This window comes from Triturus cristatus, chromosome 9 (assembly GCF_964204655.1).
Source record: "Triturus cristatus chromosome 9, aTriCri1.1, whole genome shotgun sequence".
Lineage (NCBI taxonomy): Eukaryota > Metazoa > Chordata > Amphibia > Caudata > Salamandridae > Triturus > Triturus cristatus.
Window position 1 is genome coordinate 240,838,319 of NC_140592.1, and position 25,830 is coordinate 240,864,148.

General features: G+C 50.0%; 1 protein-coding gene across 3 annotated transcripts in view; it reads right to left on the reverse strand.

The window, feature by feature from the left end:
• CFAP92 (cilia and flagella associated protein 92 (putative)) overlaps positions 1–25,830 on the reverse strand; it is a 336,768-nt gene that overhangs the window by 57,588 nt on the left and 253,350 nt on the right. For all 3 annotated transcript variants that reach the window (XM_085624842.1, XM_085624841.1, XM_085624843.1), the window contains 2 exons: positions 2,344–2,497; positions 551–774 (listed from right to left, as the gene is read on the reverse strand). In XM_085624842.1, coding sequence (XP_085480968.1) covers positions 551–774; positions 2,344–2,497 — 378 coding nt within the window. The remainder of the gene's footprint in view (positions 1–550; positions 775–2,343; positions 2,498–25,830) is intronic.

Here is a 25,830-nt window from a genome sequence, read left to right on the forward strand (position 1 = left end):
TCAATCTTTCAGCCACGTACAATGGACCATAAAATCCATATTCATAATGTCTCATTTTCACTCATTATGCACTCTCCTTCTGTTTTATTCCTGTTTTCATCTTGCTTTGTTCACTGTTGTTCTCTTTTTTCTATTCCCAATTTCTCTTTCTACTCTAAATTATAATTCTCTTCAATACCTTCTAATTCATTCCTAAAACTGCATCTTGCTCCAATATAATCTCGAATGATCTACTATTTTAGAAGTCACACTGCTCTTGTTCTCTCTGCTTCTGCATCCCTTTGGCTCACTCATCTCAGTGTCATTTATAAATCCACAGCATCGCATCCAACGCATTTTCAAAGCCTTCCCTTATTTTAAGCTTTTACAGTAACTGCTTAAACTCCCCTATGTCCTCTCTTTATAGCTTTTTCTGCCTTTTCTTTGTCTCTGTTGTTCTGCACTGAGGCTGTACTAAGTACTTGCTTCTATCTAAATCTCACTCACTGCTGCTTCCAAATAGTAGTACTTGGGTTAAAAATATTTAAAACAGTTTTTGTTTCTGTTGTACCTTTAGGATCATGTCAGGTAGACGTAGAGAGAGTTTTTCTGGTTTGTCTTTTAGAAGTCCAGATAATTTACTCAACTGGTCACTGGCCTTAAGTCCCTTTGCAACTAGTTCAGCTTCAGTGGAGCACCGGTACGTTTTCATCTTGGTGTCATCGACTCCAGCATTGTCTTTACATTTTGAGAGCTCCAGTTGTTCTTGTATTTTTTCATCTTCAAAAGCTTCCCCTAAAGGAATTAAAACAACAAATGGAAATTAAAGATTAGAAGAAAAATATAGCATTCTAAGAACCAGTTGTTGTGCTTTTTCGAAGATTAAGAAAACCAGGAGTGGGCAGAGTTCGCGGAGTTGCATAAAAACTCTGCAAGATTCCACGGAGTACAGCTATACCAACAATAAAATCCCAAGAATGATGTTTCTGCATTCACGTTTTTTACCAATATTGATTTGTAAACATCCAGACTGACATCCAGGAATGCCTGTCGTTTGGGAGGACCAGGATAACATCAGCAATCAAGAGTTTTTTTTGTGCTTCTCTTCCTCTATACACGAGGATATGGTTCAGATGCTGGTTGTTCATTCACAATGGGAATTTATTACAGGCCAATATGATGTTTTCCCTCTCGTTTGAGGGAAGACAAGTGATACATTTGGAAAAATGCTGGATTTAAAAAGTAGTTTTTAAGGCACTTGCCAATACATCTTGTCAAACTGTGCCCTCTTTACAAAAAGATTAAGGTGTGGATTTAGAGCTTGGCAGTCAGAGTGCCCTGTCACAAATGCGAAGGAGTTCCCAGTCTGCCTAACTGATGGTCAGCCTTCTCATTAACAGATAGTTGGGCCACCAATGGAACGCTACCTCCTATGGTCCAACGGGGTAGTGGCTGTCTTAAAAAGCCCATCATGCTGCCTTTCTATTTAGAGTGGTTGTCAGTTTCCTGTCCATCACCGCCAGCAAAAATCTGGGGCATAAAAAAAATAATGATCCCCCCCCCCACAACCTAGGAGTAAAAGTCCCAGGGAGTTAGGGCCATTAGTTTTCTGTTTTTCAGTAACAAAATGCAGAGACAAAAAAAATTACAAGTCTGGTGGAAGGCTGACAAAACTTCTATAAAGTTAGTTCCTATCAAGGTAGAACGATACCTGCAGGACTGACGTGATCACTACATTTCAGCCACGGCCCGTGCAGGTAAGAGCAGTGGGCGGTGGGGCCGGGTGGGGGGATTTCGGCAGACAACCATGAGGGAAAATTAATTATTTTTTTAATTCTCCCTTCTGGTCGTCTGTAGAATCCCCCCCCACCCCCCCCCCCCCCCAAACCGGCCTCACCGCACTTACCTGCACGGGCCGCTCCTGCTAAATCTGGTGGCCGATTATCCTTTAGAGTGGGAGAACTATTGTCCTCTGCACCCTAGCCAACTGCCAAACCTTAAATCTAGTCAATGTCATATCTATCACAATATACACCATCCCCAAGGTGCTTTGTTTCTATAGCCCAGGGAGTTTATTTTAAGTTGTAGAATTAGTGGTTATTAAAAAAAAGGTTCCAGCTGCTAGTGCAGTTATGACGTAATTGTATTTGGGGAACTAAAATTCACTTGTTTCAATTGTTGCTGATGCTCCCTCAATTTTAATCAACTCTTCAATTAAATATTTTCATTGTGTTTCATTGGGGATATATTTATTCTTTTTGTGTGTAAGAACCGTATTTTTACATTTTGAATAAATACTTTATGAGCTAAACAGAGAGACGAAAAACCTTGGTGATCTTCACCTACACATGAAAGATTTCTTACCAGGCAGATGAGTTGCTATTGGAGGTATTATATCAAAGAAACCTGACGCCTTCTTGTAAAGGTCAAAATCGAGGTGGCGGTGCATCCAATTCCATCTATCACGCTTTAAGGTAGGTTTCAAGATATTTGCATGCAAAACATTCTCCTTCCATTTCTAAAAAGAAAATAATTGGAAAACAGTGTGTCAGTCATAAATGTTACATGCAGTAAAGTAAGGTAACAACCAAACTGCAGACTGTACCCAGGAAGGCACTGGATACAGTTACCTTTGGCAAATGAGCTGAAGTCCCCACTTCGGTGTAATAGAAACTAACCCTCAGACATGTACTGGATACAGGAACCCATTGCAGAAGCTCCGACCCTGGGCATTAAACATAGGGCATAAAGCCTTTCCTTGTCTTATAAAGTTGCTTATGATTTGTTCTTTGGTTTATTTTGTCTCCAGAGAATGGTTGATACATAAGAAGAAGTTACTTACCTTCTGTAACATTTGTTCGGTGAGCGCTCTATCTTCTGTAGATTTTTTACGTCAATCTTCCTTTCATGCTCACTCTGAGGGCCTTATTTATGAAAAGTGTTGCATCGCTGGGGTGAAACAGCGATGCAACACTTTTCAGTACACCATCCTTGGGACGCCATGGATGCAACATATTTCTGTACCGCCCTCCATGTTGCAAGGATTTACAGATACGTCAGAAATCCCGACATATCTGTCTGCGCAAAAATGGTGCATAGCTGGAGTGTGTCTTGAAACAGTCGCAACTCCAGCCTGCGTCACCCTTACGCCTGCTTCAATCAGGGGTAAGGATTTGATGCAGTGACGCCATAGAAGTGGAAACCGTGAAATCCCATAGATTTCGCTCTGCCACTTCTACGAGGCTTTTATGTGTTGTAACACCCACCCTGCATACATGATCCCTGTCGCAGGTATAATATAGCGCAGGGGTTTACACAGCGACGCATCTGCCTAGATGCATCACTTTGTAAATAAGGCGCATTGTGGTGCATTTTTCTGCTGCCGCAGCGTTAACAACAATGGTGCAATGGGGCCGTAGGTGTCAAAAGGGTCTCATAAATGAGGCCCTCAGTCTGGAAGTTTTTCAACCCGTTGCATCCAAGTAACTTTAGGAGACACTACGTGACACTGTCCTCATCCAAGCTGTGTTGACTTCTATTATGACGTCAGGCTAAACGATTTTAAGTGCACTGGTGCCAGTGGCCACATACAATCTGATTTCTGCACCAATTGCAGCAAGGACACAACAGAGAAAAGTATAAAAAGAATTTAACAGATTCACAGCCTTTCTGACAGAATGGAGGTCGAAGGCTGTAAAGAATCTGTGGCAGCTGTATCCTCCATCAAAATAACTTTACCAAAGGAAAGTAACTTGTCCATCTAATGGATCAAGGCTCTTACAGATACCTTAAATAAACAATTACCAAAGCATACCTCCAGAAGCGGGGTCAAGTACAGGCACCAAGGCACACAAGAACCACTGCAGAACAGACCTTCCAAAAAGGGATGCACCCCTTCTTTCCATGTCCAAGCAATGATGATTTACAAGGAATGCTCACATGACCAAGTAGCCAGTCGCAGCCGGCATGGCTCACGGGTGGGGGGAGAGGGTGGTCGTGCGGGGACGAGGTGTCATGAGGGTAGGGATAGGTCACGAAGGGTCGCGAGGGGAGTGGGGTGTTGCGATGGGAGGGAGGACGTTCAATGATAAAAATAAAAAAACTACCTTTCTGCCAGCCCAGGTCCCGCGTCTTCATTGCCCGGTCTGCTCCTGCCTTCCTGCCTCCGGCAGGAACAGGTAGCAGGCAGCCTCCCTCCCCTACCCTATGCCAATCATAATGCTCCAGTGGAGCGTTGTGATTGGTCGGAATGCCGCCCAGCAAGGGGCTGTAGGCGATTGCATGTTCTCCATGTAGGCTGCAATGCTGCCTGCAAGGAGAAGTTCAGAGTGCGCATGACCGGTTTGGGCGGCCAGAGAGGGCCGACCAAACCAGTTATGCGTACTCAGGAGTGGGCAAAACGCTCCTGTCCAGGCAGCTCTGCCCACCTGTCCACCCACAATGCAGAAAGAAACATAAAATGGTAATAACCAAAAGTTACTACCATTTTATGTTTTGGCTTTCTCGCATTGCGAAAAAGCAGTGGGAAAAAGTTCCTCCGCCCTAGTGGAGGAGCCACTCCTGCAAGTAGCTGCTTCACACATTTTGTGCACATGGGTCCGGCTCAGCAATTGAGAGGTAGTAACAACTTCTCTAGTTCAGTGAATCCTGAAACATGCAGGAGAAACCTTGACTGCAAGCTTGTAATAGTTTAACTGCTAGAAAAATGGACCCAGAAATGGTTTGCCTGCATACAGGCCTACCTAAATTATTACTCTCATAAGCAATGACTGTGATATCATCAACCCTAAATAAACTTACTATGTATGACTCTCAATCGGAGCATCTAGCATTAATACCAGATCTAAATCTAGTTAGTCACTGCAAAAAATGCAACTGTCGGAAATAGAAATAGCTTTCCACTGTTGTTACGTCATAAAGGTATTCCAGGCTAATCTAACCAGGGTCTCAGAATGCCTTTCAATGGAGTGTAGAGAGCACAACTTCAGGAGGGGGTAGGCACGGAGTGCGGTGAGCATTGGTTGGGAGGAGTTCAGGTATAATTACTTTTATATATTTTGTAGGGTGGACTGAGGACAGCGAGAGAGGGTGGATACATGTTTTTGCATTTGTGGGGAAGATATACCTGAGGGTGTTGTAAAGTGGCAGGATGCTATGTGTAACAAGGACCAGAAGGGACTGCCAGGCCATGTGGTTTATGGCTTCCATGACTCTTCTACCCCTGAATGGCTCTTATTAGCAGGGGCAGATGGTTTGGAAGGACTCTACTGTAGAAGGTATTTTTTTTTTGTTTACAAAAACCTTTATTGAGGATTTAGACACAGCAAGATTACAGAATTGCACCACGACAAAATAATATGCTTTGCGATATGGCATACACGAATGAAGGCTGCCACTTACATGCACCACAATCAATAATGACAATGAAATAGGTCGGAAGGACACCAACAGCAATGCGAAGAAATAATCAGGAACGGCACCACACATGGAAGGGGGAAAACTCGGGGTTGGGGGGGAGCAGAGAGGAGGAGACTCATTGACCTTCACCGGCGCCGGCAGGGAGCGCGGGAGAGGTCGCTGGGTGCTGGGAAGTGTGACTGAGGAGATAGGAAACGAGTGGGCCCCAGATATCAAGTGGGCGGGATCTGGCCAGCATAAGGTCCCAGAATTCGGACAGGAGAGTCTGACATCGGGAAGCATCCTCCAACCAAAGGGCCACCTTAGGTGCGGTTCGGCGACCCCAGCACATGGAAACCCTGCCCCGCACAAGAACGAGCAGCATAGCAATCAGTGTGCGGGAAGCATCTGGGCAAGATTTGACAAAGCCTAGGAGGCAAAGCAGGTGATCGGGTTGAAGCGAAAAAGAAGTGTTCCCAGAAATAACAGCGCATACCTCCCGCCAATAAGCGTAGACCTTGGGGCATAGTCAGGAAAGATGGGAGAAGTCGGCTGCAGGTGCAGAGCAGCGCAGGCATCTATCACTGGTAATGAGTCCCATTTTGTGCAATTGTGCGGGGGTCCAGTAGAGCCTGTGGAGATATTTTAAATGGATAAGGCGCAGATGATAGTTAGGGTAGAGGCGTTTAATCTGGGTACAGCAATACACCCAGTCGGACTGGAAGATTACGATGCCTAGGTCCGTCTCCCACGCCACACGCACCCTGTCAGTAGAAATGGAAGAAGCCGCCAGCGCGGAAGCATACATTTTGGTCACCAATTTCTGTGGAGAGGGGGATGTATAGAGGAGATTGAGAATGGCCATCGAAGGGGGAGGCTGGGGGAAGGAGGGATGGAGCTTCTTGCAGATCGCCCGAAGCTGATAATAAAGCAGGGTGTCCATAGGACCAGAGTCAGCAGCAAGTGTATAGAATGTGTTCTCAGGATAGAGATCGGACAAAGTGGAGACCCCAAGATGAGTGGCGTGCTTCGCTTTTCCCGAAGACTGTAGAGGAGGAAAAACCGGGTGTTGAGCAATGGGCATTGCAGCCACAGAGAGCGTGTCCAGGCCAGAGTTTTTCGGGACCCCCTCCCAGGCCCAGCGCAGGGTCTCGACAGTGTCAATCTCAGCACGTGGGGGCCGCGCCAGGGCAAATAAAGCGGTAGAAAGCGGCCAAGGGGCCCCGAGGTCAGCCTCGACCGCGACATGGGGCTGGAACGGAGTAGGATGGAGCCAGCAGTGGAGAAAGCTGGCCTGGGCGCTGAGGGCATAGATTTTGAGATCGGGGGCACCAAGACCACCGTGCGACATAGGGAGAGTTAAAATATGATATGCAATCCTGGGTTGCTGGCTGGCCCAGATCAGAACAATCACCAAGGAGCGGAGTCTACGGAAAAATGAGCGGTGAGGGGGATGGGAATATTACCAAATAAATATAAAAACTTCGGAAGCACCACTATCTTGGCAATGGCTATGCGCCAGGCTAGAGAAAGTGGCAAACGACTCCAGAGAGGAATCTTGGACTCCAGCCAGTCCACCACACAACCGAAGTTGGCAGAGCTCGTCGACGTCCTTTCTCAGCCAGATCCCAAGATACATAGTGGGCTCAGTCGCCCACACAAAGGGATAGTTCGGATCAAAGGGCATAGTGGCATCGGTAAGAGGGAATAGCACAGACTTGTTCCAGTTAACCTGGATGCCGGAGTAGCCGCCAAAGCGAATCACCTCACGGACCAGAGGGCTGAGGTTCTCCCTGGGGTGGTGGACGTATAGGGTGATATCGTCTGCATACACTGAAACAAGTAAAGCACGAGCCGCAAAGCGGATGCCTCTCTGGGAGTGATGCTGACGCAACCGAGCCGCAAGAGGCTCCATTGCGATGGCGAAAAGCATTGAGGACAGCGGACAGCCCTGCCGTGTACCACGCTCGATGGGGATGGGATCAGAGATCTGGTCGTTGAGCCGGAGTCGAGCGGTGGTAAGAGTATAAAGAAGTAATACTTTACATATAAAAATCGGACTGAAGCCCAAGCGGGGAAAAAGATAGAAGAGGAAGGGCCACTCTAAGGTGTCGAAAGCTTCAGTAGCGTCCAACAAAGCCGCCACTGCCGGGAGCGTCGGGTTTATTTGATGGAGGACGGACAAAATGGTTTGAAGATAGTGGGAGGTGGCACGGCCAGGGATGAAGTCAGACTGATCTGGGCAGGCAATGAGCGGCATGAGGGGTAGAAGGCGCGTAGCAAGCAGTTTGGCAACATTTTTGTTATTTGTGTTTATGAGGGACAGGGGGTGATAATAGTCCCGCGATTCAGGTGGTTTATCTGGCTTTAAGAGCAGATAAAGTAGGGGCTCACGTAGTGATGGGGGAATTGCCCAGTTTCAAAGGACTCGTTATACATGGCAGCAAGGTGAGGAACCAAAAAAGGGGCATAGACCTTGTAGAAGGAGGCCGGCAGGCCGTCAAGGCCAGGGGCCTTATCTCCGGGCATGCCATTTATTGCGGCTAGTACCTCCTCTTTGGAGAACGGCTCATCAAGGAACTCGCGTGGGGATTACCTAGCCATTACAGTTGGAGGGTGTCGAAATATTTATCAAGGACCTCGTGCGAAGGGACGGAGCCGGCCGTGTAAAGTTGTGTATAGAATAAAATAAAGTGCGCTTTAATTTCCTCAGGCGAGGTTGTTCGATCAGGACAGCCGTCACGGAGGGCGTTAATATAAGAAGCCGCCGAGGCGGGCGAAGAAGGTTGGCCAGGGTTTCACCAGGGCGGTCTCCCTTGCCAAAGCGGAGTGCCCGAGCCTACCTGCTGAGAAAGGCAAGTTCTCTGTCAGCTTCCCCCAGGTCTGAGCAAGCTTCTCAGGGTTGGGGTCCCGAGCATGGGAAGAATCAAAATCCTTGATGTCCCTTTCTAATTTGTCAAGGGAGCTGCGTATGGAACATAGGACACCGGACTGCTTAGAAATACACTCACCACGAATCACGACTGTAAAACTCTCCCATAGCGTGGACGGTGAATCAATCGAACCCTCATTTAGCTCGATAAATTTGTGATTGCGGTCTGAATTTCATCGCAAAATACCGAGCCGCAGAGGGCATTAGGAGGGAGCCGCCAAGAGAAAGCCCGACAGGGAGAATGTGGAAGGCAGAGGCTTAAACAAACAGGAGCATGGTCCGAGAGGGTGCGTGCCATGTGATCTACAGAGGTGAGCCAAGCCAAGGCGTCCGGAGTAGTAATCCAAAGGTCCAAGCAGGACCAGCATCCATGGGAGCCAGTGACACGGGTACCCTCGCGCGCTTCGGGCGAGTGTGTCATCAAGCGTCATACAGAGAGTTGTCGGCGAGAATGGAGTTAAGAAGGGCGGTGGCACGCGGGTGAAGGGTGCGAGGGCCGGATCGATCAAGGGAAGAGGAGAGCGTTAAATTGAAATCTCCACACCAGAGGAACACCGCAGGGCTGATAGCAGAAATGTGGTGCCAGACTTGTGAGAAGAAATCAGGGTCATCACAGTTAGGTCCGTACATGGCAGCAAGTGTCAGGGGCTGGGCGTGCAGAGTGGCGTGGAGAATTACGAATTGACCCCCAGGGTTGACAATCACTTGAGAGGTTTGCCAGGGAAGCCCCTTACGTAACAAGATGGACACCCCCCGAGAGTAGTTAGAATAATAAGAGGAGTTGATTTCCCCCAGTGTCCGGAAAGTAGCCGAGAGGATGTGGCGGGCATGAGATGAGTTTCCTGCAGGAAGCAGACGTCCACTTTGTGACGGATGAGGTGGGCGTGGACCAGACGTGCCTTACTGTGGTCGTTAAGCCCGCGGACATTCCAAGTCCAAAGGACAGTGTCAGTCATGCTGCTGTATCAGGGGGAGAATGTTAAGCGAGTCAGTAGGAGAGAAAAACAGTGTGTGGCAAGATAGGGATGGCAGTCCCAAATGGTGTAATGGTGAGGTCAATGTGGAAGGCGTGAAGGCGTGAGGTGGTGCCATGACCCATACTGCAACGAGAGCCCTGCAGGTGGGCAACAGTAATCGCTGCACGGTGCCCTCGTCTAGGAAGTGAACAAACACAGTGCAGGGGAAAAGCATAACAATGAGTCCATTAGGTGCAGAAAGCAAAAATACACAACGGAAATGGTGTGTCGGAAAGGAGCTAATAGCATGAGGCAGCACAAAAATGAACAACCAGGCCCCCATAAGAGGCAACAATCCCCTAAAATCCCAAACCCAACCATTCAGCCCCCCCACCCCCAGAAACAGCTCAAGTAAACCCACCACCCCCGCACCCACTCCAACCCCCCAATCAGGCTGAGATACCACCCATTACCACCCCAGGGACCCACAACTAGGAAATGGAAAGACAATGTCGAGCAAGGGAATTATCCTGTGGGGGCATGGCATTGCTTGGCGTACTACCCTGCTGAAAAAGCTGGGTGGCCAAGCTACGAGCATGTCAGACAACAGTCAAAAAGTAACAATTGAAAGAGCAACAAAAGCCCCAGAGCATGGGCCGGAGGCATCTGGACCCAGGGGGCTGCATCAATTAGGAGAGTCAGCATTAAGCAGACAAAAGAGCCACAGAAATTGCAAAGAGATACCAACTATTAGCACGCAACCAGTGAATCATTGTCACTAAGATGATCGGCCGCGGGGACCTGGGAGTCAGCAGGTGAAGAGCAGAGTGACTTGTCGAGTTTCTTGGCGTAAGCGAGGGCATCTTTAGGATCTGGGAAGACAAGCATTTTTGAGCCCTGTCGGACCCGCAGCTTTGCAGGGTAAGCCAATGAGTAAGAAACTTTGTGTTTTTGGAGGATCTGCTTTGCTGGGAGGAATTTGCGGCGAGCCGCCTGAACAGCGATGGTATAGTCAGGGTAGAACGAGAGTGAGTTGCCTTGATGACGGATGTCGCTCTGCTCTCTTGCTGCACGGAGAATGGCGTCGCGGTCTCTGAAGTTAAGGATTTTAGCGATGATGGGACGAGCCGGTAAGCCAGGACCTGGACGGGGGCCGAGGGAGCGGTGCACTCGCTCAACAATGAAGATGGAGGAGAGGATATCGCCAAAGAGTTACCTGATGAGCTGTTCCACGTAATCCTCCATTCGGGAGATGTTGGTTGATTCTGGCACTCCCGTGATGCGGAGATTGCTCCTCCGGGAGCGCGCCTCCAAATCTTCATTTTTGTTCTGAATGAGGTTGAGAATTTTGTCCATCTGTAAAAGTTTTGGGCGATCCTGGGTGGCGGCATCCTCGGCGTCCGAGACCCTGAACTCGACATGCGAAATGCGAGTATCGTGGGAATCAACTCGAACTTTGACTGAGTTCAGACGGGCGGATAGTTGATCAAGCTGGGCTGCAATACCTGTGACCATGGACTTGACATCGAGCATAATTGCCTTCAGATCATCTTCACATGCTGGAGGGGACTCCATGATGGCAGCGGGGTCACCACCATCCGAGCTCACGCCGTCCTGACGCGTCGATCCCCATGGCTGCCAGAAGCAGGTAAAAGGTGCAGCCAGAAACCACAACAGGTGAGCCACAGACTGACAGCAGCCGAGACAACTTCGAGGATGATGGCAAGGCCTCCGAAACAGGTAAGTAGGAGCAGTCAATCACTGAGGGTCGTGGGAACAGCAAGGTGATGGCAGGACATGGCACCAGGTATAAACATCAGGCTGACAGAACAGTGGATTCCCCAGGGCGATCTACGCAGCCACAGTAGAGCTTCAGGAAAGTCTCGTAACTACGAGTTGACCGCAGAGAGGCCACAAGGAAAGTCCTCAGGGTGCCGCCCGCGCGGCCAGGTGACACAGCTGCAGTGACGGTGCCTCAGATCGTCCAAAGGGACCGTCGGCCTCCCAGCGTGGGACCAGTGCCTCAGCTCCACCGGGTGTAGAGGTTTAGGAGACGTTAGAGCAGGAGGAGGGCGCAGAGGGCCTCGCCGTGCACTGCATGCACCTCGGGCCTCGCCGCAGAAGCCGCTACAGTGACAATGGTCGCTGTGGGAGGACAAAGCTATAGGCCCGGAGGTGTCGGAAATCGCCTTGGTTGAGTGGTAAGCAGAAGGACGCCAAGAACTAGGCCAGCAGACCAGAGGCCGAAGGACCCACGCCGGACAGCACACCAGCCGGCACCGGGTAGGCTCAGATCGCGCCGTGAGATAGCAGTACTCAGGCTGGTATGAATGTCGACCCGGGCCCAGGGCAAGATGCACCCGAGGAGCGAGGGCCAATGCAGTCACCAGGGGGCCGGGGCGTTGTAGCAATGTTATGGAAGGCCATAGGAGGAGGCCGCAGGAAGGATTGAAGGTGCCAGGCAGTGTACACAGCTCTGCGGAGGGAAGCCGGGGGGACACGCCGGACCAAGAGCAATCACGTTCTTACTTAAACGTCTCCAGCTGGTGCAAACCAAGCTGCAAGACTAATCCACAACAACCAAAATGGCAATCTGCCAGACCTCTACTAGTAAAACTTCACTGGCTCCCAATTGCACAACGTGCAGCTTTCAAGACGGGTGCCTAATCTTTAAGGCCCTTCATTGTAGGAGCCCTAAATTTATCAGCTGCATGACATCGAGGCATGTTTCGCCCCGTAACGTGCGGTCAGCACATCTCCAGCTGTTAACTACCCCCACCGTCAAGCTCAAACGCCAGGGAGGGCGTATGTTTTCCTATCTGGCCCCCAAATTCTGGAACTCCCTAACATTAGTGATCCGATCTTGCAACAACCTCCCTGGGTTTAGAAAAATGCTCATGACATGGATGTTTGAGCAGGCTCATGCATAATCCGTTGCTGCCTTGATACTGTCCAAAGCGCCAAGAAATTTTTATTAAAACAAAAAGGTATTTTATGTGCAGTATGCATTCCTCATTCAGTCATTACCATACTCCCATGTTAATATAATAGTGCAAACCCGTAATCTGCATAAAATGTTTATTTTGAAGGGTTATGTAGGAACTGTTGGATGGTAGCTTGGTTGAGAAAAGGTTGCCAACGGGCCGAGATTGTTATTATGATTAAAGCTTGGAAAAGTACTCTTTTACTTGTGGCTTTCATTCAATTTGGTGACGAGGGATCTTTTACGACCCCGGCACAGACTTTGATGTATACTGAGCTAAGGAGATATATGGACAATCAATTTAATGTTGTACACATCGTACACCCTGTTCCAATAAAACTACCGCAACGGAAGGTAAGAATTGTCAACTGGAACTAATCAGTCAAAAGGCGTTAAACTTTTGCAACTTTGCTGCACACGCTGTACATAACACAATGGATGATTTTCCTGTACTGTCATCCCACGAATACCAAAACGAGAGCTCAACTGTCACAGCCCAGGCAAGCAAGCTGCCATCTCGTGACATCAATGTTCTAGCGGGGTAATCCACTCAGCTTGAGGCGGTTTCAGCAACGCACCAGGGGAAGCTGGTTAAAGCAGCCGCACTGTTTTTCACTGAATGCGCTGCCCCACCACGGCAAAGCGTTCCTTGTAATCTGGCACACTGTTTATTTTTGTGCCTGGCGCACCTTTATACAGACGCAAACCTGAACAGTGCGACTTACAAATAATATGGGCCCAGGACATTGTTACCACGTGCCCCTGACTAAAACCAGTGTGAGCACAAAGGCTGCAGTTTGAGTTTTCCAGAGGAAGTCAGTGCAAGAAGCATAAATCCATCCAACGCTGACATGAAATCAACGTATCTGGGCAGAATGAGTGGCATTCATCGGCATAATGCTCAATGGAGGACCCAATGGGGTGAAGCAATGGGCTGGATTACTTACTGTTAATCTTTATTACTCTGATTCTTCCTCACTCTACCCAGACTGACTGTTGATGGAAAGTCAGGGATACTTCTGGTGGAATGGGGTGATCGGAACATGGAGGTATGTATCTTGGAGATAGATCTTGGTTAGAAAATCTCGAACTCTTAGAAATGGAATTACCCTCTGTAGGGAAATCATCTGGAAGTGCACTATGGGAATGTAACAATTGGGAAAGCGAAGATCGATAATTATTCGATAATGTCCTGAGGGTTTCCTTACCAGGAAAACATGAGAGTAACATCCTGTTCCGTTCCGCTGCGGGAGAACAGAAAGAATGTCCCTTTTCTCGATAAAGGTGATAATGCTCTCCCAAAGAGAATGTCTCACCTCTGAATCCACTGGCAATGGTGTGTTCATAAAATGGGGATCTGGAAACCGGGGCGACACCTTGATGGATTAACCCTGTGAAATGTTACAAAGGACCAAACTGTCTAAAGTTTCTCCAGATTTGCTGAAAATGAAAAAGTCAGCCACCAACCAGCATCTCCAAATTTTCGGACCAGTTAGGGATCCTGCTTCTGTCCTCCTCTACCACCTGGTTTTGATGAAGGGGCATTAGAGTGGTCAGCACTTGGTTGAAATCTTGATCTGTTTTGACTAAAATTGGTTCTCTTCTTTCTGTAACACTCAAATCTTTGTTTCTTATTATCAGAAGATTTTAGCTTTGACCGAAAAGGTTGTGTGTGCTTCTAGAATTTAAATACATTTCTAGGCATCTCTTCTAACTCTTCTCAAACAAAAATTTCCACTATAGGGAATCCCTAGCAAACAACCCTTCTAGACAGCATCAGCCTTCCAACTGCTCAGATATAAATGAAGACTAGCAGCTATCGTTCTGGCAGAAGCCAACGCAGATACCCTTAAATTATCCTACATCAGATCTGACAAATACCTCGTCTGCACTTCTATCTTTCCCAACAACTGCAATAAATCTTTGCTTTGCTGTATATTAGAGGAAGGTGCTTAAAAGACTTTAACTACTGACAGAGAGGTGTAGCCCGTATATATCTTTGACCCCAGGCAAGACTAAGGCCTGCTTGAGACTGCTTCAGAGCACCATCTACCTTCTTATCAACTGGATCAGGCAAACTCACATCCTCCGAAAGCAGGGAGGGCTTCTCTGTAAGACTTGTTAGAAGAGGGTAAATGGCTAGGGCCTGTGGGAGGTCAGTGTTCCCTCTGAGGATAGCTTCTACCCATGAAACTAGGTATTGATACTCTATCAGATATTCTCCACTCTTTTTAAAAGGTTCAAGACTGCTTGAATGATATGGACCCTGGGTAGGAACGGTCTGTGAAGTTGCCTAAACTGTCCACTGATAGTACTAAGTTGTTCTTCCTCTATGGGTTAGAGGATAAATAAGTCATAATTGGCTTTATACCCTCCCTTTGAATATGTTATCCACTTGGTGTAGAGGAACCTGCAGAAACAAACTGCTTTGTCTTCTTCATAATCCAGTGACTCTCAGGATGAGACAGATGAAGGAGAGGAGATTGAAAACCTGGTCTTCCCAGATACAAAGGAAGAACTTTAAACAGGAGAAGCCACCACCGTCTGACAGTTTTAAGCATCAGACAAGGACTCCACTATTCTTTGTAGGTCCATATATGAAAGCGCCGGAGACTTTGTTCTGGTTCTTCTTGAAACCTTTCTGTGTAGGTACATATCACCGAGAGATGGTGGAGAAACGTGATGAGCCTTATGCAAATGTTTCCTCATGGTTGTAAAGACTTGTGAGCAATAAGCACAAACCTGGACCCCTAGACCCCACCTTACGTAGTGCAAGGGGCCTTACAGAGGGCATCCAGGAAAAATGCCTGGCATTTTTTTTTATTTAAAAGCAATAAAAAAAAGAAGAATAACTTTGTGAATTGGATAAATTAAAAACACATTGTGGTTGAACTTTAACCAATACTTATTGCCTTTAGAGTCACTGTTTATCCCCACTACTGGTTCCTTAACCTTTTTTTTTTTTCAGGCAAGCAATCAATCCAAGAAAGCATATGAAAACAGCGAGATCCAAAGCCATGCAACCTCCTGAAAGTATCAGGGGTCAGATACAGAAGAGCATGTCAGGTCACAGGTAAGGGGGGGGGATGGCCTCCAGACCGTCCCAGGAACAAATGGGCCACCCTATGCGGTCCCAATTAGCAACACTGGCAGAAGGTGGTCCACGGCACTGCCATCTGTAGCACCGATCCTATTGCTCCCCACTCAACACCGTTGCAGAGGAGGGGCAATCGAAAATGCGGGCACAGCAAGTACCACACCACACCGCACCACATAAACAAGCATTGGCATAGCCAATAGGTCTCGCCTTTGGGACCTTATAAGTGTTTAGCCATGCAACAGTTGTTGTTGCACCAAGGATATTGTGCTGCATAATTAAATACTTATAAGGCCCCAAAGGCGAGACCTATTGGCTATACCAATGCTTGTTATAATGGGCTAGGACAGTTTTATATATCTCTTTTTCTGTTGTGTCGTAGTTCACAGAGTTGTAGATAAAAGACGGAGGAGATAAAAATTTGGAGATGGACTTTAATTTCATCACCTGATATCCAAATGTTGGACAACCACACTCCCACTCTGAAAGGGTGGTGATGGTCTTCCGGACACACTGTGGTAGCTTGGCTCGAGTGGTCAGGAATCAGGCTCCGTGCTAAGCATACAACATACCCAAACAATAACCATGCGTGCATCCGTTCCAAAAACGACTCTACACCGTAAAAATTATGAAAATAACTATCTTTATCTGCTTTTTCTCTTAGTTGCTGATTGGAGAAAATAAATAACAATCACAATATACAAACTTTTTGAAAGTGCAGGACAAATAAATACTGGCTTAATGATTCAATAAATAGGGGTGATCATAAATACTGAAGGCATAAATAAAAGTGCAATACAGACAGGCAATTAAATATTCTGAGGCAATAAATACTGTAACCAATAAATATTGTGCATCAATAAATACTGTGGACCAATAATTACAGTGGAACAATAAATAGGTTAAATACAATAAATACAGTGCCCCTAATAAATACTTAAAAGCTGACAGTGACACTCATGGAATCAGATCACTTTTGATTCCTAAGGGCTGATTTGGCCCAGGCACAGCTTGTGGGGATGTGGAAGGCTTGGGGGTGTCTACTCCCTGGCTTGGTCAAGGCTGAGGCCTAAACTGAGGTAGATAAAGGGGAAAAATACCAGAGACCTGGCTCTCTCTCTCCACACAACTTCTCTAGATTAGTCCCAGTTCACCCCTGGCACAGTCAGGTTGGTTCCAGCACCTCCCTAGCCCCTTAGAGCAGTCTCTCAGGTCTCCACAGGGCCTTAGGCGCCCTCTACTCCACTTACTGCCCTTTTTCTGATGCTCCGACGCCGCTGGAGTCGTGTCGATGCCGTGAGGCGGTTCCAGCTCGATGTCGGCGGCCTCGGCACAATGTCAGTTCTTTGACGACGCCGGCAGGCGGCTCCGGTCTCGATGTCGGCGGCCTCGGTTCGATCTCGACCTCCGATTCGATGGCGTCGGGCAGTCTTTACTCGATGTCGACTTCGGGCGGCTCCGGTCCGATGGCGACCTCGGATTCGATGACGTCGGCCGGCCTTGCCTCGATGTCGACTTCCGGCGGCTCCGGAGTGCGATCCTCACTCCCGACCTCCGATTCTCCTCACAGGTTTCCGGCGACTCCGGAGTGCGACCTCCACTCCCGACCTCCGGCACGATTCTCACAGGTTCCGGCGACTCCGGAGTGCGATCCTCACTCCCGACCTCCGTTACCCTTCACCTCGGTCTCCGACGACTCCGGAGGGCGGACTTCACTCCTCCGATGACGCCGCTCACTCGACCTCGGGTGACTTCCTCCTCGACCTCTGGTATTCCTCACGACCTCTGACGGCGCCCTCTCTCGACCTCTGGCGGCTCCGGGTACGACGTCTGCTTTTCCAGTCAGCGCCGCTTCTCCACCTCGGGCTCCAGGTCTTAGGCTACTCGACGTCGGACTTCAGGGAAACCAGCTTCCAGGTCAGGATCTTGCTGTTATCTTGTTTCTAAGGCCTGTTCCTGCTGTCCAGGTCCTCAGAATGGTTTTTCTGACTTCTTCCCACACAGGGCTCTAGGCTGGGCTCCGTCAGTAGGGACTAGTATCAAGGGTGGGTTTATGGACCCCACTCCAGGCACAAGTTTCCACCCCTGCTGCTTCACTCCTTCCTCCTTCACGTTTGTGCTGCTCACTCTTCACCAGTCAGGTGCCAACTGCCAGCTCCAACTGCCAACTCTCTCTCTTAGCTTCCCAACATTCTAAACCGCCTCCAACTGTCACAGGGTTCTGGAATGTTCTGGAAGGTGCTAGCAGGTTCCAGTGGATGCTGGTGATGTCACAGGTGGCCACCATTTTGTGCTCCAGGCCCTCAGACAGAAGTTTCAGGGGTAGGTAAAATGGCTCCCTGAATCTGCAGCAACACTAAAAAGTCTGGTGGTTCCCAAAAAGGAAAAATTCAAACAGGGTTTGAGGCAAAAGTGGGACAAAATAAATAATGATGAGGAGGGACCACCCAAAGGGCTGACAGGTCTAACACGCGTCCCCCCCAGCTGAAAGTGGGGAGAGCTACCCAACCCCTTGGGAGTTCTCATCACTAAGGCGGAAATACCTTGAGAGACCGTCTGCATTGGCGTGGTCCACTCCAGGCCGATGTTCCACCTGAAAGTCCATCCCCTGTAGGGAAATAGACCACCTCAACAACTTGGGATTCTCCCCCTTCATTTGCATCAGCCAACGAAGGGGTCTGTGGTCGGTCTGAACTAGGAAGTGCGAGCCAAACAGGTATGGCCGCAACTTCTTCAGAGCCCATACCACTGCAAAGGCTTCACGCTCTATTGCACTCCACTTCTGTTCCCTGGGAAGTAGTCTCCGGGATAGGAAGACCACGGGTTGATCCAGACCCTCTTCGTTGAGTTGCGATAACACTGCCCCAATGCCATGTTCTGATGCATCTGTCTGGACAATGAACTCCTTGGAAAAGTCTGGGGCCCTTAAGACCGGGGCCTCGCACATGGCTTTCTTCAATCTCTCAAAGGCTTGCTGACAAGCCTCCGTCCAGACTACCCGTCGAGGTTGTTTCTTGGACGTGAGCTCCGTGAGGGGGGCTACGATGGTACCGTACCCCTTCACGAAGCGGCGGTAGTATCCCGTGAGGCCCAAAAATGCTCGGACCTCAGTCTGTGTCTTGGGGGGTTCCCAGGCCATGATGGCCTCGATCTTCGCCTGGAGGGGTTGCACCGCTCCCCTACCCACCAAGTGTCCAAGGTACACTACCGACCCCTGCCCGATCTGGCACTTGCTGGCCTTGATCGTCAATCCAGCTTGTCTCAGGGCCTGGAGAACAGCTTGCAGGTGACGCAAGTGATCCTCCCAGCTGTTACTGAAGACGGCTATGTCATCCAGATAAGCAGCAGAGAAACTCTCCATTCCGGTGAGGATCTGGTTTACCAGGCGCTGAAACGTGGCAGGTGCGTTCTTGAGCCCAAAGGGCATCACACAGAACTGGTAGTGGCCATTGGGCGTGGAGAAGGCTGACCTTTCCCTTGCTCCATCAGTCAAAGAGATCTGCCAGTACCCAGAAGTAAGGTCAAAGGTACTTAGATATTGGGCAGCTCCCAGCCGGTCAATCAATTCATCCGCCCTAGGGATCGGATGAGCATCAGTTTTGGTCACTGAATTCAGTCCCCGATAGTCCACACAGAACCTCAGTTCTGGTTGGGCACCCGGTGGTGCAGCTTTTGGTACTAACACCACCGGACTGGACCAGGGGCTGCTAGAAGGTTCGATCACTCCTAGCTCCAGCATCTTAGTGACTTCACTATGAATGCTGGCCTTCACCTTGTCTGACATCCGGTAGATCTTGGACTTCACAGGTGGGCTGTCTCCTGTGTCCACGTCATGGACGCACAGGTGAGTCCTACCCGGGACAAGGGAGAACAACGAGGAGTACTGCCCCAGGACCTGGTGACAGTCCCCCTGCTGTTCAGGAGTTAGAGATGGGGAGAGAATCACTCCCTCCACCGACCCATCCTTCTCTTGAGACGCAAACAGATCAGGGAGAGGCTCGCTTTCCACGTCCTCTCCTCCGTCAGTCACCATCATCAAGATGACTTCGGGCCTCTCGTGGTGGGGTTTGAGGCGGTTGGCATGCAGCACCCGCAGGGGCTGACGAGGGGTCTTCAGGTCCACCAAGTAGGTAGCCTTACCCTTCTTCTCCAACACCTCAAAGGGTCCTGACCAGCGATCCTGGAGGGCACTAAGCTCTCCGGGTTCGATCACCCACACCTTCTGGCCAGGCTCCAACTCCACCGGGTGAGCATTGTGGTCATACCACGCCTTCATCACTGCTTGGCTGGCTTCCAAGTTGTCAGAAGCTTGCTTCCACAACTTAGCCATTTGGCTCCGGAAGGCCAGCATGTAGCTCACCACATCCTGGGGAAGCTTTCTGGGAGTTCTTTCCCATCCGTCTCTCACCAGGTTGAGAGGTCCACGTACAGGGTGCCCATACAGAAGCTCGAAGGGGCTGAAGCCCACTCCCTTCTGTGGCACTTCCCTGTAGGAAAAAGTAAGCAGGGTAGGAGGACGTCCCATTTCCTCCGCAGGCTTTCAGGCAGACTTCTGATCATGCCCTTCAAGGTTTTATTAAACCTCTCCACCAGACCATTTGTCTGGGGGTGGTAAGGAGTGGTGAACCGGTATGTCACTCCACACTCCTTCCACATTGCCCGCATATACGCTGACATGAAGTTGGTCCCCCTGTCGGACACAACTTCCTTGGGAAAACCCACTCGGGTAAAGATTCCCATCAGGGCCCTAGCCACAACAGGTGCTGTTATGGTCCTCAGAGGTATTGCCTCTGGGTACCGTGTGGCATGATCCACCAGAACCAGGATAAACCTGTGACCAGCTGTAGTCGGTGGATCTAACGGACCCACAATGTCGATGCCCACCCTTTCAAAGGGGGTGCTAACGACAGGAAGTGGTTCCAGGGGAGCTTTCAGCTTCACCCCTGTTTTCCCACTGGCTTGGCAAGACACACATGTCCGGCAGTAGGTATCGGACGACACTTTCATCTGAGGCCAATAAAAGTGTGGGACAAGACGGGCGAAGGTCTTGTCTTGCCCCAGGTGTCCTGCCAATGGTATCTCGTGAGCCAACTCCAGAAGGAAGGCTCGATAACGTTGAGGGACAACCAAGGCTCGTGACGATCTGTGTAGGGGTGCCTTGGGTTCACTGTAGAGGAGGCCATCCTCCCAGTAAACACTGTAGTTCCCTTCAACGTTCCCTGCTGCCTGGGCTTCGGCCTGTCGCCTCAGCCCCTCAAGGGTAGGGCACTCCCACTGGCCCTGGCAGAATTCCTCCCTGGACGGGCCTCCCTCCACGTGCCACTCGGCCGGGATGGGTAGGTCCTCCAGGTTGGTAACGTCCCCCACCGCAGACTCCTGGTCCACCACCTCCGGTGGCCTATCCGTCCTACGGGGTGGGGACGCCGAGGCAGGCTCCTCCTGTCCTCGGTTCTTCCCTTGACTGGCAGCTGACTGGGCCTTTGTTCCAGGCTCCAGCCGAAATGAACTCCCTCTTCGGGTAGTCGCGGACCTTGTGCTAACACAGGCCCAGTCAGGTGTACCCAGCATCTCGGTGTGAGTCCGGTATTCCACCTCCTTCCAAGCGTTGTGCTCCATGTCATTCCCCAGCAGACAATCGACTGGCACGGCAGGGCTTACGGCAACTCGAAGTGAACCTGCAACCCCCCCCCATTCAAAGGGAACCTCGGCCACTGGATAGTGGCCTGTTCTGCCGTCAGCCATCGCGGCTGGGTGGAGTACATCGGGAATTACCTGCTCTGGAGACACCAGTTGGCTACGCACCATAGTCATACTGGCTCCTGTGTCTCTCAGAGCCTCCCCTCTTTGGCCGTTGATGGTGACCCATTGCCCATACTTTGCGGTATTTGCGGGCACCTGGATCTTAGGAACCATCTCCCGTTCTCCCAGGGACACTAAAGTGACACCCGCCCACTCCCTTCCCTTAGTTAAGGGCATCTCCTCCCCGAGCACTACACTAGCTACTCCGGGGGTCTTTCCTCCAGTGGGAGAGGGTGGTCGTTTCAAGCACTTCGGATCTCCTTTATAGTGTCCAACGCCACCGCACTCATAGCAATGGACAACCCTTGGCTGCTGACTCTGGCCAGGATTAGGGTTTCTGGGCGGGTTAGCCTTAGGGGTGAATCCTGTTCCCTTCCCTTGGAAGTTATTTTGGGGGCCTTTGGAGAACTCCTTTTTCTTTTCCCCTCCCTCTTTCTTCTGGGGGGCGCCCTGTCCGGCCTTTTGAGTATCCCCTCCAGTCCCCCTTGTGGACACCCGGGTACTAGCCCAAATGTCCGCCTCCTCAGCAAGCTTCCGGGGACTGGTCAGCTTGCTATCCACCAGGTGTTGCCGCAGTTCAGGGAAACATTTCTCGAGTAGGTGTTCCTTCAGTACTAGGTCAAACAACCCCTCGTAGTTCCTCACTTCACTGCCCTGAATCCAACCTTCCAGTGCCTTCTTTGCATAGTCCAGGAAGTCCACCCAATTCTGTGTGCCCAGTTTGTGACTACCCCTGAACTTCTGTCTGTACTTTTCAGGTGTTAGTCCAAACTTTCTGATGAGCGCCAGTTTCATGGTGGGGTAGTGGGTCTGCTCATCCTCCTCGAGGGCCAATAAAGCATCCCTACCAGCTGGAGGCATGTACTTGTACAATCCCCCTCCCTAGTACTTCTCTGGAACCCCATGGGCCCTCAACGAGACCTCATAGGCCGCTAGCCACTTGGCGATATCGTCGCCCACTCCATAGCTAGCTACTATGTCCTTTGGCAGGTATGGTTTAGGTTCCCTGGTGATCTCTTGGGTTTGGCTGCCACCATTAGGAACAGGTTGTGCCCCGATTCTCAAGATCTGAAGATCTATTTCTTTCAGTCGTAATTCATGGGCCATCCTCTGCTCCTCCTTCTCCTTTTCCAGCCTTGCTAAGTCCCATGTGAGCTGTCTTTTCTCCCTCCGGTCTGTTAACTCCACCTCAGACAAGCCACCGCTAGAGGCACTGCTGCCCTTCCTAGAAATGGTTCTGGGCCCTGCTGACAGGTTCCCCACCTCAGGTTGGTACATCTCAGCCCCCTCGGGGTCAGGCTCTCCATCCCTGTCTTCCTCCTCAGCCTTGCTTTCTCGGCGTGCCTCCCCCCAAGCCCTTAAGCTGGTTTGGAGTGCACCCTTCTTTGCTCCTGGGGGACAGTACACCCCCTCCTGCTGGCAAAACTCCCTGAGTTGGGCCACAGTGTACGTTTCTAGATTTTCTAGTACAAACTCCATCTTGCCCACTCAGGTTAGAGGACAGGTTTTTGTGCAGTAACTATGCAGGGGGGTACCTTTAATAATACCTCCTCCCACCACCAGAGTAAATTTGGAAAAAACAAAAACCCACAATTAGGAAGGCCGCTCTTGAGAAAACTCCCGGTGTAGGCCTATGGACTACCCACAGTTATTGTTGAGTATGCGTAGGCACAGCTCTATCCCACCACTGAACACCAATTTATGTTGGACAACCACACTCCCACTCTGAAAGGGTGGTGATGGTCTTCCGGACACACTGTGGTAGCTTGGCTCGAGTGGTCAGGAATCAGGCTCTGTGCTAAGCATACAACATACCCAAACAATAACCATGCGTGCATCCGTTCCAAAAACGACTCTACACCGTAAAAATTATGAAAATAACTATCTTTATCTGCCTTTTCTCTTAGTTGCTGATTGGAGAAAATAAATAACAATCACAATATACAAACTTTTTGAAAGTGCAGGACAAATAAATACTGGCTTAATGATTCAATAAATAGGGGTGATCATAAATACTGAAGGCATAAATAAAAGTGCAATACAGACAGGCAATTAAATATTCTGAGGCAATAAATACTGTAACCAATAAATATTGTGCATCAATAAATACTGTGGACCAATAATTACAGTGGAACAATAAATAGGTTAAATACAATAAATACAGTGCCCCTAATAAATACTTAAAAGCTGACAGTGACACTCATGGAATCAGATCACTTTTGATTCCTAAGGGCTGATTTGGCCCAGGCACAGCTTGTGGGGATGTGGAAGGCTTGGGGGTGCCTAAACTGAGGTAGATAAAGGGGAAAAATACCAGAGACCTGGCTCTCTCTCTCCACACAACTTCTCTAGATTAGTCCCAGTTCACCCCTGGCACAGTCAGGTTGGTTCCAGCACCTCCCTAGCCCCTTAGAGCAGTCTCTCAGGTCTCCACAGGGCCTTAGGCGCCCTCTACTCCACTTACTGCCCTTTTTCTGATGCTCCGACGCCGCTGGAGTCGTGTCGATGCCGTGAGGCGGTTCCAGCTCGATGTCGGCGGCCTCGGCACAATGTCAGTTCTTTGACGACGCCGGCAGGCGGCTCCGGTCTCGATGTCGGCGGCCTCGGTTCGATCTCGACCTCCGATTCGATGGCGTCGGGCAGTCTTTACTCGATGTCGACTTCGGGCGGCTCCGGTCCGATGGCGACCTCGGATTCGATGACGTCGGCCGGCCTTGCCTCGATGTCGACTTCCGGCGGCTCCGGAGTGCGATCCTCACTCCCGACCTCCGATGCTCCTCACAGGTTTCCGGCGACTCCGGAGTGCGACCTCCACTCCCGACCTCCGGCACGATTCTCACAGGTTCCGGCGACTCCGGAGTGCGATCCTCACTCCCGACCTCCGTTACCCTTCACCTCGGTCTCCGACGACTCCGGAGGGCGGACTTCACTCCTCCGATGACGCCGCTCACTCGACCTCGGGTGACTTCCTCCTCGACCTCTGGTATTCCTCACGACCTCTGACGGCGCCCTCTCTCGACCTCTGGCGGCTCCGGGTACGACGTCTGCTTTTCCAGTCAGCGCCGCTTCTCCACCTCGGGCTCCAGGTCTTAGGCTACTCGACGTCGGACTTCAGGGAAACCAGCTTCCAGGTCAGGATCTTGCTGTTATCTTGTTTCTAAGGCCTGTTCCTGCTGTCCAGGTCCTCAGAATGGTTTTTCTGACTTCTTCCCACACAGGGCTCTAGGCTGGGCTCCGTCAGTAGGGACTAGTATCAAGGGTGGGTTTATGGACCCCACTCCAGGCACAAGTTTCCACCCCTGCTGCTTCACTCCTTCCTCCTTCACGTTTGTGCTGCTCACTCTTCACCAGTCAGGTGCCAACTGCCAGCTCCAACTGCCAACTCTCTCTCTTAGCTTCCCAACATTCTAAACCGCCTCCAACTGTCACAGGGTTCTGGAATGTTCTGGAAGGTGCTAGCAGGTTCCAGTGGATGCTGGTGATGTCACAGGTGGCCACCATTTTGTGCTCCAGGCCCTCAGACAGAAGTTTCAGGGGTAGGTAAAATGGCTCCCTGAATCTGCAGCAACACTAAAAAGTCTGGTGGTTCCCAAAAAGGAAAAATTCAAACAGGGTTTGAGGCAAAAGTGGGACAAAATAAATAATGATGAGGAGGGACCACCCAAAGGGCTGACAGGTCTAACACCAAGTATGTTTTCTAGTAAGTCCTGGTCTCCAGCGTGATATCACTGCTCAACCATGTGTCTAGAATGTTTCCGCTACAGCCGCGTCTCTGGGGGCACAGAGAGGTGACCTGTATACAACCGAGGCGGCGCCAAGAGGTGAGTGTGGCGAGCAGGCTGTGGAGGACCGGGAAACCGGGGGTCCCTAAGCACTGGTGCTGGGTGGGGGCCGCAGTGAGCCTGAGGGGTTAGCAAGCGTGGGAGTCCCGAGCTGGCATATGGGAGGGGGACTGTCGAGGAAGGAGGGAGTTGAGAGAATGGATGGGGGTGTTGGAGTGAGGGTAGGTGCTGTTGGGAACAAGACAGCGTGAAGGGGAAGTGCAGAGTGCGGCAGAAAGGGAAAGTGCAGGAGCGGTGATGGTTGAAGTACAAAACGAGAAGGATGTGTTCGCAAAGGAGGGGGTGGCGTAGGGCTGGGTGAGATACAGATGTATATGGATGCAGACTGTAGTAGTAGTTCTTTTTTCAATCAAAATGGAGATCATTCACAAAATATATAAACAGCAGTCTTCTTAATAAATTACACTGTACAATAATAAATAAAAATAAAAAAATCATGACCTATGCAGTCTGTATATGTTTCTGTGTATGAAAAGGAGATGAGTGTACAGGATGGAGAGGTGAACAGACCTAGCGAAGGGGGCACAGATTAGGAAGGTGGGCACGTACCAAATGAGAGGAGGGTGACGGGGGGTGCACAGCACGAGATTAGAGGGAAGGGAACATCAGGGGTGGGTACAGCATGGCATAGGGAAGGGTGAACAGAATGAAATGAGAGACAGGACAGCAGCACTAGAGCCGAGAGAAGGGCGCAGGACTGGAGGAATGGATTCCAAGTAATGCCAGGGGCACGGGTGCATTGTAGGGCTGTTCAGAATCACAGACGCACTAAGTGCTCAGAATAAAAGTGAAAGATATACAAAATAAAACGAAAGTGACGTGTTGAGGGTGGAGTGGTAGATTGA